The sequence below is a fragment of the Aythya marila genome (assembly GCF_965140915.1).
Source record: "Aythya marila genome assembly, chromosome: 2".
Taxonomy (NCBI): Eukaryota; Metazoa; Chordata; class Aves; order Anseriformes; family Anatidae; genus Aythya; species Aythya marila.
The window spans coordinates 103,132,870-103,146,685 of NC_139043.1; the positions used below are offsets into that span (position 1 = coordinate 103,132,870).

General features: G+C 37.4%; 1 protein-coding gene across 1 annotated transcript in view; it reads left to right on the top strand.

Moving 5' to 3' along the window:
* PIEZO2 (piezo type mechanosensitive ion channel component 2) overlaps positions 1-13,816 on the top strand; it is a 311,014-nt gene that overhangs the window by 223,040 nt on the left and 74,158 nt on the right. Inside the window, exons 14-18 of the mRNA XM_082754254.1 lie at positions 1,670-1,793; positions 3,436-3,677; positions 4,352-4,500; positions 5,266-5,439; positions 12,308-12,540. Coding sequence (XP_082610380.1) covers positions 1,670-1,793; positions 3,436-3,677; positions 4,352-4,500; positions 5,266-5,439; positions 12,308-12,540 — 922 coding nt within the window. The remainder of the gene's footprint in view (positions 1-1,669; positions 1,794-3,435; positions 3,678-4,351; positions 4,501-5,265; positions 5,440-12,307; positions 12,541-13,816) is intronic.

Here is a 13,816-nt window from a genome sequence, read left to right on the forward strand (position 1 = left end):
AATTACTTCCCTTATGCCTCCTAGTTACCATTCACAGTGATTCTGCAAGTGAATTCCCTTGTTGGCAGTGCCTTTGGACAACCATTTGTTGGTCTTTAATGCATTTGAAAATTAGCAAAAACTGTATGATTTCACCTGTAAAGGTAGAAATAGTTAAGTAAGAGAGCTAAAAGCTCAATGAATTCTATAGATTCAATGACTTTGTGAATCTCTCAAGGAGTTTTAATGATCTTAGTATGTCAGCCCCTTTGACATAGTTTCTTATTAGCTATATAATCAAGTATCTTACATAAAACTAGCTAGTGTCAGGAAAGGAAACCATTGTGCATGTATGATGATTTGGCCACACCCCAAAAAATAATAGAAAATGCCTACTGCTTTTTTTTTAGGCTGAATATAATGCACTCAGCAAATCTCACAAAACCACAGAATGTTTGAGGTTGGAAGGGACCTCTATAAGGGACCTTGTAAATGAAGCAGTGAGGTGGAGCAAGTCATGGCAGAGTAATCTGTACTTTACAACATCAAACATTTGTGTCTCAAAAATCAGAGCTCCAGCAGTTTATCTGGAGGAAGAACAGTGACAATTCACACAGGCTGAGGACCTGCTTCAGCTCAGTGTTAGCCACAGTGCCAGAGAAAGCAGCTATTGCTAGCGTGGGACTTTACCTGTCTCCCATGAAGTACTTGCATATTAGATGAAAAACAGGAGAGCTCTACTTTATGCTACTGACCTTGTCATTTTGTTGCATACAAACTAGTTGGCTTTTACATGTTTCCTGCCTGAGATTTTATTCTTATATCTTATAAGGTAGTGAAATAAGCCCTTGTTCTGCACCACTATAGAAACTTTGCGAAATGTAAATATAAAATCAAGAATTTGATAGGTAATGTGCCATTTCCTGAATTTTGGCTGTATCTAAGTATTGAAAGTTGTTGAATTCAGCTTTTTTTCAAAACAAAAAAAAATGCACTCTTCATTAAAGAGATGTATTTATTTCTAAGGTATCCTTCTTTTGTGGAGTTATCAACTTCAATCTCTTCCAAGAATTAAAAGCCATCTCATATGCAAGGCACTTTCAGTTGGCTATGTCTTTTGTAACTTCAAGACACACAAAGAATTTTTTTTAATTTTTAAATTAATTACTCTTAAGCACTGAAAGTACCAAAACTCCTAAATCTCTTGCTTTACCAAACCTATTGACAATACACTTACCTGCCAGTGCTTCTTCAGAAAGAGGAAATGAACAAAAATGGGCAGATGGAGATTATGTCAGGCAATATATAAAGAGAAGGTCCTTAAACTTAAAGACGGGAATTAAAAACTGAATAGAATAAGGTAGAATAGAACTGTATAAGGTAGAGTAGAATAGAACTGTATAAGAAAAGATGCAGAGTGAAAAGTTAATAGAAAAGTGCAAATCATAAAACCATAACACCATCCAGGTTGGATGAAATGAATTTGTGTTTAATGCAGGGTGTTTCCTAAATAACAGTGTTTCCTAATGACAATTTCCACAAAGGTGCACTTTGACATTTATGACATTATTTCTATTTTCCAGTAGACGGAAAAAACAAAAGCATGCAAAATTTATGAAGACATGTTTGCAGTAGCAGGATATAGGTTTTACAATTAGTTTGTTGTTTTCATTTTGATTTTTGTTTGCAGATCCTTTTCACGATTACTTTCTGGCTACTGCTTAGGCAACACCTCACTGAGCAAAAAGCACTTCAGCTGAAAGAAGCTACTTTATCTGAGGTCAAAGTCAGAAGTGAAGAAGATGAAGAAAAAGGTAAAGCCATGTCCAATTTATTAGAGTCCTTCAGTCACAATAGAAGTTTCAGTTATTGTGTTTCCTAATGCAGAAATTAATTAGCAAGATATGTACTAAGGAAGACATTACAAAACTATGTGCGACTGTCTCTCAGTGGTTATAAAAACAAAACAGCTTTGAACTTTAGAAAATCCAAACAAATGAAAATTCTCTTTACTGTTGAACTGCAAATTATGAAAGATACATGAAATGACTTGTTTGAAAAATGCCATGGAACTTTTTTAAGAATCAGTTTATTCCCATGTCCCAAACTCAAACTAGCAGATGAGTTGCTGTGGGAGTTTAACCACAAGAGGAGAAAAGTTTCCAGAGGAAAAATCAGTTATTAATTTCCTTGCAAGTTGTTGTGCTTGTCCATAAAGATTTGTACAAAAAAAAAAAAAAAAAAAAAAAAAAAAAAAAAAAACAGAAGTTAAGAAGTTAAACTACTGATTTCAGTGGGAGAATAAGCATGTATATTTTCAGTGTGGGGGCTCATGCAACCAAAAGCATACCTGAGAGCCAAGCTGACAGCTGCATTTTTGGCTAATCCAACAGCTCAGTGACCTGTTCCCTCTTTTGCTACTGGGCACATCTTCTCCCAAATATTTGTTGCCCTTTTCTGTCTCTCTGGATTCTGATCTGAATCAGCTCAATTCACTGAAATGGTAGAAAGCCAGACTGTAATCTAGTTTCCTGTTTGATTAACTACAGTGTTTGGCTCAGTAAAGCATCTGGTCAGTGTCAGAGCTGGACACTGCAAGGATTTGAAAGGCAAGAACAAAGAAGGAGTCTGAGGAAAGGACTGTGAGTGGAAGAAAAGGAGTGGGCAATACTGGTGAAGTCTCAATATTGTTCTCAATGTGAAGAAAAACATTACAGCTGCATGCTGTGAACTTGACAAGCTCTGTTACCTGGGTATGTGTACCTGGTACATGTGTACCTGTTCTCAGGGGAACACCTACCCTGCCATCCACAAGCCTCTCAAGGTGAATAACTGGGGAATCCTGACCTCCACGTAAGGCAAAAGCAGTTGGTCTTTTCTGCAGTCATTTAGGTACAGGAGAAGAAGCTGGAAAAGTGGTAGTTTCTTTGAAAAAATGTTAGCGGAGCATTTATATTTTTTAAGCTTGTTTGATTTTGTGTTAAAGTTTTCTCTCGCTTGTGGTTTTTTGGAGGAAACCACAGTATTCTCTTAAGGACATTCATCCCTTTAAACTCAAAAAGAGAGATTTTCTGGTGGTGCTAGTGGTTTCTTTGTTTTCCAGTTTAAAAGATTCTTGCCTGGGAGTAAGGTTAGTCCCATGGATAGTATTTTGTCTGTTATCTGTTATACAGTCCTTGGGCTCCAATTTTCCACTACAGCTACCTGTGTATCACAAAGTGAAGAGTGGCGTTTGGCCATAGAGCAATATACCGTATAGCTCTAGGAGCAAGTTGAGGCTCATATAAAGTTAAAATTCTTTGCTCTGGAAGCATGACAGTGATTCACAAATACAGTCTTTTGTTGTTAATAGTGTCTTTAAGTTTCTGTTTTGTGTGCAGAGATTCTACTTTCCATCTATTTTGATTCTTACTAAAGTCCCCAAAATAGAGGTCAAATGTAACTCTGTACTTGCAGAAGAGGAGTTGCAAGAGGGAGAAGTGGCAGAAGAAGAAGAGGAGGAGGAGGAGGAGGAAGATGATGATGAGGATGAACAGGATATTATGAAAGTTCTGGGGAAGCTGGTGATGGCTATGTTCATCAAGTACTGGATTTACGTCTGTGGGGGCATGTTCTTCTTTGTCAGCTTTGAGGGTAGAATTGTCATGTACAAAATCATCTATATGGTACTGTTCCTGTTCTGTGTGGCCCTCTACCAGGTAAGTGAGGACTGTTTTAACTGAATTTTGTCCTTGAATACAGTGTTTCATACCTTTAACTTGGTGGTAAAGTAGCTTGGTTGGAATTTGTAAACAGTGTATTTGGTTTTTAGTTAGATACAACATAATAGTAATAAGATCATTTGAATGGGTTGATTAAGACATTCTCATTTGATTTTGGTCATAATGACAGGCAAAGCGCACAAAAATTAGATGCTATTAGATAATATATATGATACACTTTGCCTGTGGGACTCCACCCCACATGACTGAAAACTGTGGAAACTGTATGGGAAAGATTTGGACCTTGCACATCCTACACAACCACTGGTTTTAGTGACTGTCCACACAGCTTCCACAGCCATGGAGCATGCAGTCCCTCTCCTCCTGCACTTTCTTCACCTAATGTTGATGAAACTGAGTGACTGAAGCTGCCCTTGGCTTTTATGTTTGCGGCCATGTCCCAAAAGACACTTTTGCATGGAAGTCTGTGCTTGGGTGCATACGTACCAGGAGTAAAAACTTTATCACAAGGATTTGTGTCTGCAGTTTACTTCAGGCCAGCTAGGAAGAGTAATATTCTTAGCCTTTGTTTTCCAGTACAGCTTTGTCAATACTTTTATCAGTGTCTTTGCCTTGAGCTTCTTTTAAATTCCTTAGTGTGTGATTTTCAGGTGCACTATGAATGGTGGAGAAAGATTTTAAAGTACTTTTGGATGTCAGTGGTTGTTTACACGATGTTGGTACTTATCTTCATCTATACATACCAGTTTGAGTCTTTCCCTGGGTTGTGGAAGAACATGACAGGCCTGGATGAAAGCAAGTAAGTGGTTTTATTTATTTATTTATTTTTCCATTGGACTTTTGAGTTTGATGTGCTCTGAGAGCACTCTTCCTTCTTGTAGTGGAAAAACTTCATGAGACCATTCCCAGACATAGTTGACTAAGCACTCAGCTCTGAAGCTGTAGGTTTACTGGTGTAGCAACAGAGATGAGAAAGGGCATGACAAGGGCTCAGAGGGTCATATTTTTCCCTATCTGCTGTCAAGTCCTTCCCAGTATTAGCAGTACAGCACCTATACTTTTCCTTCTTTGACCATAGGAGCAAGATCTGGGGATAGCCTAAGGGTAGATTTACAGGATGTCTGGTGCTGATGAAGATGGACTAGCATTCCTGCTAATGAGGAGGGCTGTGTTTCTTCCTCCTCATGATGTATAGGGCGTTCCTCAACAGGAGTTTACATGAGAAATTAAATGCAATATGAGTCGATCTTCAGTGCAGTACTTTCAGCCAGAGACAACCCATCTGGTTCCTGAAAAGAGAGTTGTGGCAGGGCTGGTACATTTGGCTCTGTACATTTAAAGTATCTTTCTACATTACTAAGGCCAAATACAAGACATATACATTGTAAAACTTTCTGGTTTAGAAGAATTTAAAGATGTAAAAACACAGAACAAGTACCAACCCTTGTTTCCCTTTGCTAATGATATGTAATAATGTCTCATGACAAGGAAAAGATTTTGGTGTGAAAAGATGACTTAGTGGTTTTTTTTGTCTTTTTTTTTTTTTTTTTTTTTTTTTTTCCAGACTAGAAGACCTTGGTTTAAAAAGGTTTTCTGTGGCTGAGCTATTCACACGCATCTTTATCCCCACCTCCTTCTTACTGGCGTGTATCTTACATCTTCACTATTTCCATGACCGTTTCCTCCAGCTCACTGATTTAAAAGCTGTAACCAGCAAACAAGACAACACTATTTACAGGTAAAGAAATAAGTAAATGGAGCTATCTGTATGAAAATGCTGTTTCTGACTGTCTTGTAGTGCTCACTTTTCAAATGATGTTATTTACTTCTGTTATAATGACCTGGTTTAAAAACAAAGGAGAAAAAACAATCAGTATCCCTTAACATCCAGAACCATGCTAAACAAGCCACAACCAAAGTATCGTTCTTCCACTACTTTCCAATACTTGTAGAAGGTGGTGTTTTTTTGTTTGTTTGTTTGCTTGCTTTCCTTCATTTGGTGCTACATTTTCAAAGGTACTGATGATATTTAGGTATTTATCTCGCTAGTCATTTTCACTTTTACTGTGGGGTAGATTCCTAATTTCTGTGTGCCATTTTGTAAGTCCTGTCAGTAACAAATAATGAAACTTAATTTGCGTAACTTCTGTTTTTCAATGTCTATTTTGAAGGCCAAATGGAGATCGAGAGATCTTTGGCAAGTACCACATACACATTGGATAGTTAGGCCCTTTTGTAAAGTTGAACTTCATAAATGGAAATATCTCAAACCTGTGGTCACTCTTTAGGGTTCTGGTCCTTGGCTATGCTTGCTCTTTGAGACATTCAGCATATCTCATCAAGAACTTCACTGTAATTTTTTCATGATTTTGGGACCTCACCTTCTTCACGCTTTTACTGTGTTCAGCTCTTAAACGTTCTCCTACATAAAAACAAATCTGTCCTGTTTCTGTATTTACATAAGCTGATAAAAACAAAGCCAAATATTTGCTAAAAACAAAACAAATTAAATTTGACAAAATTTCCTAACAATGTTGTGGCTTAACTTTTAAAATGCCTGTTTGTATAATACTTTTTTCTTTTTGTTTTACTTGAATTGCTACATCCCATGGTAAATTCAAGGGTCCTTTCAGAAATTCTGTGAGCACTTTCTTTGCCCACAGAAGACTTTGTGTGCAGCAGCAGATGCAAATTAACATCTCTGAACTGGGCAGCCAAGCCCTAATACCTGAACCCACATAGATGTCTGAGCAGAAACAGTGGTTGTTCCTGGGTTGTGGCATTTGGGGAAATATACTACAGTTTGAGGTAACTGCACAAGCTCTTTTGTAGCCTAAACACTTTGCACTACGCTGACTAACATAGAAACAGATGCCAGCTCCCAACTAGTGTGATCCAGTAGGCATAAAATGGAAAAAAAATCCCTGAGACAATCCCAGTGACTTTGGTCTCATGGTACAACGCTCCTTGCCTTTGAAACCACTATTTGAAAATCTATTATACATGGAAGATAGTAAAATATTAGCTACTACTCTCCAAATGCTGGTGTGAAGAAAATCACTGTAATTAAAATCACATCATTCTGGGAGGATGGAACACTAATACTAAAGACACAATGTTTTCAACGTCTTGCCGAGAGTGCGCACACACACACACACACACACACAAAAAAAAAAAAGATTAGTATCAGAAAATAAGGTTGTAGGATGTGGATTTTTTTCTGTAATCAGTGACATTTTTGCCAGGAGTAAGTATCCTTGAGACAGCTGAAAGCAGACATCTGCTGTTGCAACAGGTCTTTTAGGACATTTCTTAAGCAAAGTGGCAAGTGAAAAGGATTCTGTGATAATATAAGCTTTTTTGTCTGGCTAATATAATGTTTTTTTTTTTTTTTTTTTTTTTTGTTTGTTTGTTTGTTTGTTTTTTGTTAAGTCTAAATGTAATACAAGATTGTATGGAACTTTCAGATAAATAGCTAGATATTTTTAACTCTTAAATGCAGCTAATGTGCTACATTTGCCATTTTGCAGTATTTCAAAGTCACAGTTACCATGTATATCATTTCTGTTCTGCAGAATATATACTGAGGATCAGCAGACTTTAAAATTCAAACCTCCAGGATAGGACAGGGTAGGAACTGCACTGACATTTGTACTGATGATGCATAAAGCTGGATAAGATTGAGCACAACAAGCTACAGTTCAACAGTCAAATAGAAAAAAAGTTGCAGGCAAAACTAAAACAGACTAAAGACTCATATGTCTAAAATTTCAGTTGTCCCTTTTGCTTTGAAAACACTAGCTTTCACTCAACTGCTAGTTTACCTTTCAAGATTACTTTTATGCTGCTTCTGTTACAACAGAAAAAAATAAAGAAAATGATCTTTAATTTTCAGTAAGAAGACAGAACTCAGTCCTTTTAACAGCAAACATAATAAACCAACCACAACAAGTATGAGCTAGTCATGAGACTAATAGAGAAAGCAGCTTCAGCTCCTCCATCTATCCCTGAGCTGAAATGTAGGGTTATGGTATTATGTTTGTGTCTAACTGAAGACTCATGTTAAGGTTGCTGAGACTGTTCATGCATTAAGATAAGGAAGGAATATATCTATTTTTAAAAAATGTCCACAATAATGTTACTTGAAGCTGCACTCTCATTTTGTGGTCTATGTAAAGTACCTGCAGTTCTAACTGAAGTTACATACAATCTAAATGTCTAAGTATTATTGGATTTACAAGCTTTCTAGACTTTTCACTGCATGGTGTGCATTAAGCTTTCAGGGTGTGTTTTGTTATGACAATATGTCTCTTGGTAGACAGGAAAGTGCATTCATTCCTATTTAACAGTTTCCTTTTCTCTCTCTCTAATTCATTTTCCACTGTCATTTCATGCATTCTTATACTTTCATCTCCCACCTCATAGCCATGCCAAAGTCAATGGCCGTGTTTATCTAATAATAAATAGGTGGGTACCTCAAACTTTCCTTTCCTTTAAAAAGATATGCCGTAACTTGTTTGTTACTTCTTAATTGTGTTACAGCAAAATATGTTCTTGCTGCACTGTACTGTAAAATAAATAGGGAGAAAATGTTGTTCAGGTATTGTAGTCTTGTAAAGTTGGTGAAGCAGTTAATACATCTCTCCTGCATATTTCTATGTTGTGAGTTCATCTCCCAGTTGGGATTCTTCTCTTAAATTTTGCCCATGTCTCAATACAGGAATAATTGATGCTATTTGTAATTGGCTGCAGACAATAGACTTGGTTGAGGAGGCTCGTTTACCTACCCTTTGTCTGTGCATGGAATGATGCATGCCTGCATGCACACACATTTGCTTGCATGAACACATCCCTGACTACCTCACAAGCTCTTAAGAAAGTGATTTTTTTGGGGTCGAGTCATTTAAATGTACAATGTGTATTTATTTTCAAGAAAAATATGAGTTTGTACTCATATACATCCCATTCACTAAAACCATTGCACACTACAGCTGTTAATTTGTAGACAAAGTTGGGTGCTACAGGATCCAAACTGTGAAATTCCATGTTGTCTTCATAGCCATCTCTTTATATATGGCATCTTGAAAACAGTTCCATAAAGGAGATTTCTTCCAAAATATTTAGCTGGAATAAGCATGGACTTTTGTATAATCAGCTCTGAGAATAGAAGGACTTGTCACTGGCCTGAAGGAAACCCATTTGACAAGAAGGGTTGGGAATGGTGAGGGCAGGTGGCTTGGCAAGGGCCAGCAAGCCGAGAACTGAGGGGCACGGCCAGAAGTCAAGGCTGGGCTCTCACCTGGGGGGATTTAGCAATGCAAGGGTGAAGGTCAGGTCTGAAGATGGTCATAAAGGTCAGCCACAGTCCAGTGAGCTCCCAGCAAGTCCACAGCAATGAGGCAAATGTGAGGTGAAGGTGGGGGGTCAGTCTGTGTGGCAGGCTTATGGTCAGGGAAGTACCAGAGTGGGCACTGACACATCTACAATGGCAGGACCCCCAGCATGAAGGCAGCTTTCCAAGGAAGGAGAGGGGAATCCCTGTGCTGAGGCTTTCTTGCACATCCCCCAGCATGTATCAGCTCAGCACATTATCAGCCATCCAGCCCTGGGAGCATGCAGACAAAACCCCGGCAAGGGGGAAGAAAGCACTTGGGGTCCTGCTGTACCATTAAAGTTATGGATGGCACTGTGTACTCAGTTTGAACCATGCATGACATATTCAAGAGATGGCATGCTGATGTTCTGTGGAGCAGGAAGCTTTCTGTTGTGAAGGCTGTGCATGACAGATAACCCTAGAGATGATTTTCAGCAAGTAAATCTCAAGCAATTCATAAACCGATTACAAGAAAATAATCAAAGGTAAAAGATACTTCATAATGCGTCCAATAATTTGTTATCAATTTCTCTCCTGCTTTAGCAAATTAATAAACAGATGAATATTAGGACTTCAGCAAGGACCTGGGGCACATGCCTGATTTTAATGCCATTGAAATTGCTTTGATGCCTAAAATTAGATGTACTAGTATACCTTTCTTTATTGATACCCTGTTTAGTGAACTTGAGGGTAAAAAATGTTCACAGTTGAAAGCATTAGTGGTTGTACCTTCAAGATTGTCTTATTATTTAGTTATGTGTCTTCCTAAGTATCAAGCACAATACCTTTGTGTTATTTTGGATAATTTCCCACCAGTATATACTTTCCAGCTTAGTTGGAACACCTGACTAGCTGTGATGCCTGTACAGATAGCTTATTGGAGATGTTCTAAACTTCTGCAGTTTTTTTACACTGATTTCTCAGTGTCATCTATTATGTGATGTCATGTGATCTTATAATTAAAAAATAAATAAAAGAGGAGCAACAACTCTAGGAATAAATGAGAAGGTCTGGGAAGAAAGGTTCCAACTAGACTAACTCTTTAAATAGTGGACTGGGCTTTTTATCTAGCCTTTGATCTCCTGAGCACACAGTCCTGTGCCTGTGCCTACTGATGTCAATAGGACTAGATACTGACGTACTGGAAATTAAACTCATACTGAAGCTTTATGCTTTTTATTGTATGTACCCTCCTTTATAACCCCATCACCTCCTGGATATGAATGGGAGTTATATGGCGAAGAGAAAGATTAGTCCTCCCACACTAAATTCTGTAGGATTCCTGTTTTTGTTTTGTTTCCAGTTTACACTGAGGTAAGTCAGTAAGTTCTTAATTTACACCACTGTGAATGTAGATTTTTTTTTCATCACAAAAGACAGTTATGATATTATCTCTTTAAAATCAATGCAATTGCACCTGTACAAAACCCGTCTAGTTATAGAGATACTTTCATTTCATTGGGCATTGCCTTTAAAATGGGCTTTGATGATTTATATTAGTTGAGGATCTCCATAGCATTCAAACTGAACCAAAAATTCATTCTCTCTTCTTTATATTTATATTACCCTCCTGATGGTGCATTATTACAGTTTTAGATAAATATGCAAAGTTAGATTATATCATGTTAAGGAATATTATTTTTAATCATTTTATTGAGATTTGAATATCCTTTCAGTATATACAGTGGGTTATCTATGAAAATGAAATATGTTGGCCTTATTTTCAGCAGATGAAACTACTGAATATATTGTTTAAAATACGAGATTCTGAGATTCATAGCCTAATGATGAGTGGTTTTAGTAAACATTTTCATGGTTGGATTTATTCAGTGAAATTTTTGGGACCTTGACTGTTTTGTTAAGCTTCTATCCATCAGCTATCTTTTCTGTATTTTTTGGCAATTAGTATGATGTTACTTTTTAAGCATTGTTTAGTCAAATTTCTGTATCTGTTCCCTCATTTGAACCACCAAAATTTCCAAATTAAAGAAAACCAAATATTAGAAAAATACATCTGCTTGTTTGACTTTCTCATTAACTGCTTAGCCTATACTCTTATTTTTTTTAATTATCAGGTGTTTAAATCTAGATTTTAGTTTCTTGAACCATAAAAATCCTTGTTAAAATTGGCAGAATTTACTGTCTAAATGGTCATATGCCTGATTTTCACATCATGAAAAATGAAGCCCCAAGACAGTAGGATAGCATATTAAATTTACTTGTAGTTCTTCAGGAACAGTCTAACAGATGTTTAAAAATATACTGAGTATAGTAATTTCAATAGCATAGCTAACATTAAGTTACCTGATCATAAAGATAGTCACTTGCCAAGGAGATTTTATTGCAAGAAGTCCTATTCAGAGGGACTATTTATGGCACTAAACTCTAAAGGTGGGTTTTATGCTAATATGGGAGTTGAGTCCCAGCAGCACAACTGAGGGGAAAAAAATCGAAATCAAAAAGTTTCATCTGAAATTTTTCTTTTTTTTTTTTTGAAAAAGCAAAAGAAATGCTGGATAAGCCTCAGAATAATTGGCACCATGGCAATACAGAAATATAATTTTTTGTGTTAAATGAGTTGCATCTCCATTTTTGTAGTCTGAAAATTACTAAGAGACTAAGTATGAGATAGTTATAAATTAACTGCTGTGCTGCAGTTCCCTGTTTCTTTATAGAAGCACCCTGTGAATATCATGATGGCATGCTCTTGGCATCAGAAAGCTTCTGCAGATGGAGTAGGAGAATGCTTTATTACTTGTGATGTAGCATGACATATTCGTCAATGACCTTCTTCTGTAACCCCTCTGTTCTCATCTCCCTTTTTCTTTCTGTTCCAATTACTTTGAGCAGCCTCAAGAAAAAATTACCAAACCAACAAAATGAGTAAGTCCCCTGTGAAGTCATGAAATGTTTGCTCTTAAACAATGTCATTTCATGCTTCTACATCTTAAACTCTGACCATTTTCTCCAGTGGGGAAAATGTCAAGTTTAAGTGTCAATACCACTCATTACTAACTAACCATTAGTATCTGAGTGAGAAGTAGTTACTAATACATTCCAACTCAATTTGCAGTGTGTGTTTGGAGAAAGTACCAGAATCATTAGCTTTTCCACTTCTAAGGCATTTTCCATGAAAAAAAAAAATATATTTTTTTTTTCTAGTTATACATCTTGAAAAAGATTGCAATGTCATTACCGTTAAGTTTGCTGACATATCACTATTTACCAACAGACTGGTGCACCAAGATGGAAGCCTGCCTGACATAACTATGATGAATTTAACTGCCAGCAGTGAAAAGGAAGAGGATAAAATGCTGAAAGAGGCTGGTGAGAAAAGAATGGAAGAGCCAGATGGGGAGGGAGGGAAAGGGAGGGCAGAAAAAGGAAAAGAAGAAGAAGAGAAGGATGATGACAAGGAAGATGATGATGATGAAGACAGTGAGTCAGAGGAAGAAGAAACTACAGGTAAGCTCTGCAGATTAAGAATTTTGCTTTCCTCAGCCTTAGGTAACAGTGGTAGCAGATGGCTCATTCTTGGCCATCTCTGCTCACTTCAATTATCACATTTTTCTTCTAATTTTACATAGGGTCTTTGCCAAAGCAGCCTGAACTGAGCAGATGGCTACTTGTCAATTATTCAACAGGCTGCAGGTTTTTCTAAGGAAAATCATACTATTTCTGTAGGATGCTAGGAGAATGAAAACAACAACAGCAACCAAAACCTTTTTTTAAAGAGTGATTTTTTCTCGGTATTCTGGGTTGGGTTAATACCCCAAACCTTGCAAACACCTTTAGAGTGAAATCTCTTTAAGATAAAAAAAATACACATACATTTTTAATCTCTGATACTTTATGCTTTCAAGGCATTTGAATTCAGAAGTTCGAAATGGCTTTACTTCATTATTCATGTGCACATTAGTGTCATATTTTTCACTTCTGAATATGGAATGTGTAATTGATGCCAGATGAACATAAAAATGCTTAAGGGCAGACATGGGTAGTGCTGATGTTGTCATTCTTGATGTTGCTAGTATGAACTCCTAGCTTGAATTATTTCCAAAACTCTGTTAGGAATATGAGCCATGAGTGAAAACCAGGGAGAGGCATTTCAAACACCCAAGGAAACTTTACCGTCCAGAAATAGCCTTACCACAGATTTTGTTGTTTGTGTCAATACTTATAGGACTGTGACACATAAATAGAGACAGGGTCTTTGTCAAGGAAGAATGGCAGTGTGTTTAGCTTAGCTGCCCCATGGGAGCTCAGCAGCAACTATTTCTCTTTCCTGGCTGGGACATCTTCCCTCACAAAGATGTTCATAGGACATGGAAACCTTTCTTGGACAGCTCTCATGTGGTCTCCAAGGAGTGATAAGTTTGTTTGTTGTGTGCTGGCCATCCCCACATACCAGAAGGGCTGAGGATGGGGGTCATCTGTTGAAGGTTACCCTGTGTAAACATGCAAACAGGGAAGTGGGGAGCTTCAGCATTCTCCCTAGCCCCGCCCCCCCCCCCCCCCCCCCCGCACTGTAGTCAGTGGGGCTTGGCAATAGCATGAGATGCTACTTGCCAGTGTGTGATCCATCCTTAATCTGCACATGCATTTATTTCTACCAGAGAGTTACATCACTGTTAGATGACCATGGCCATATGTCTGATTTTTATCATTATTTTAATATGTTCATGTGTGCAGACTTTGTTGTACAGTGATGTACAATTTTTCAATGGTGGAATCAGACTGT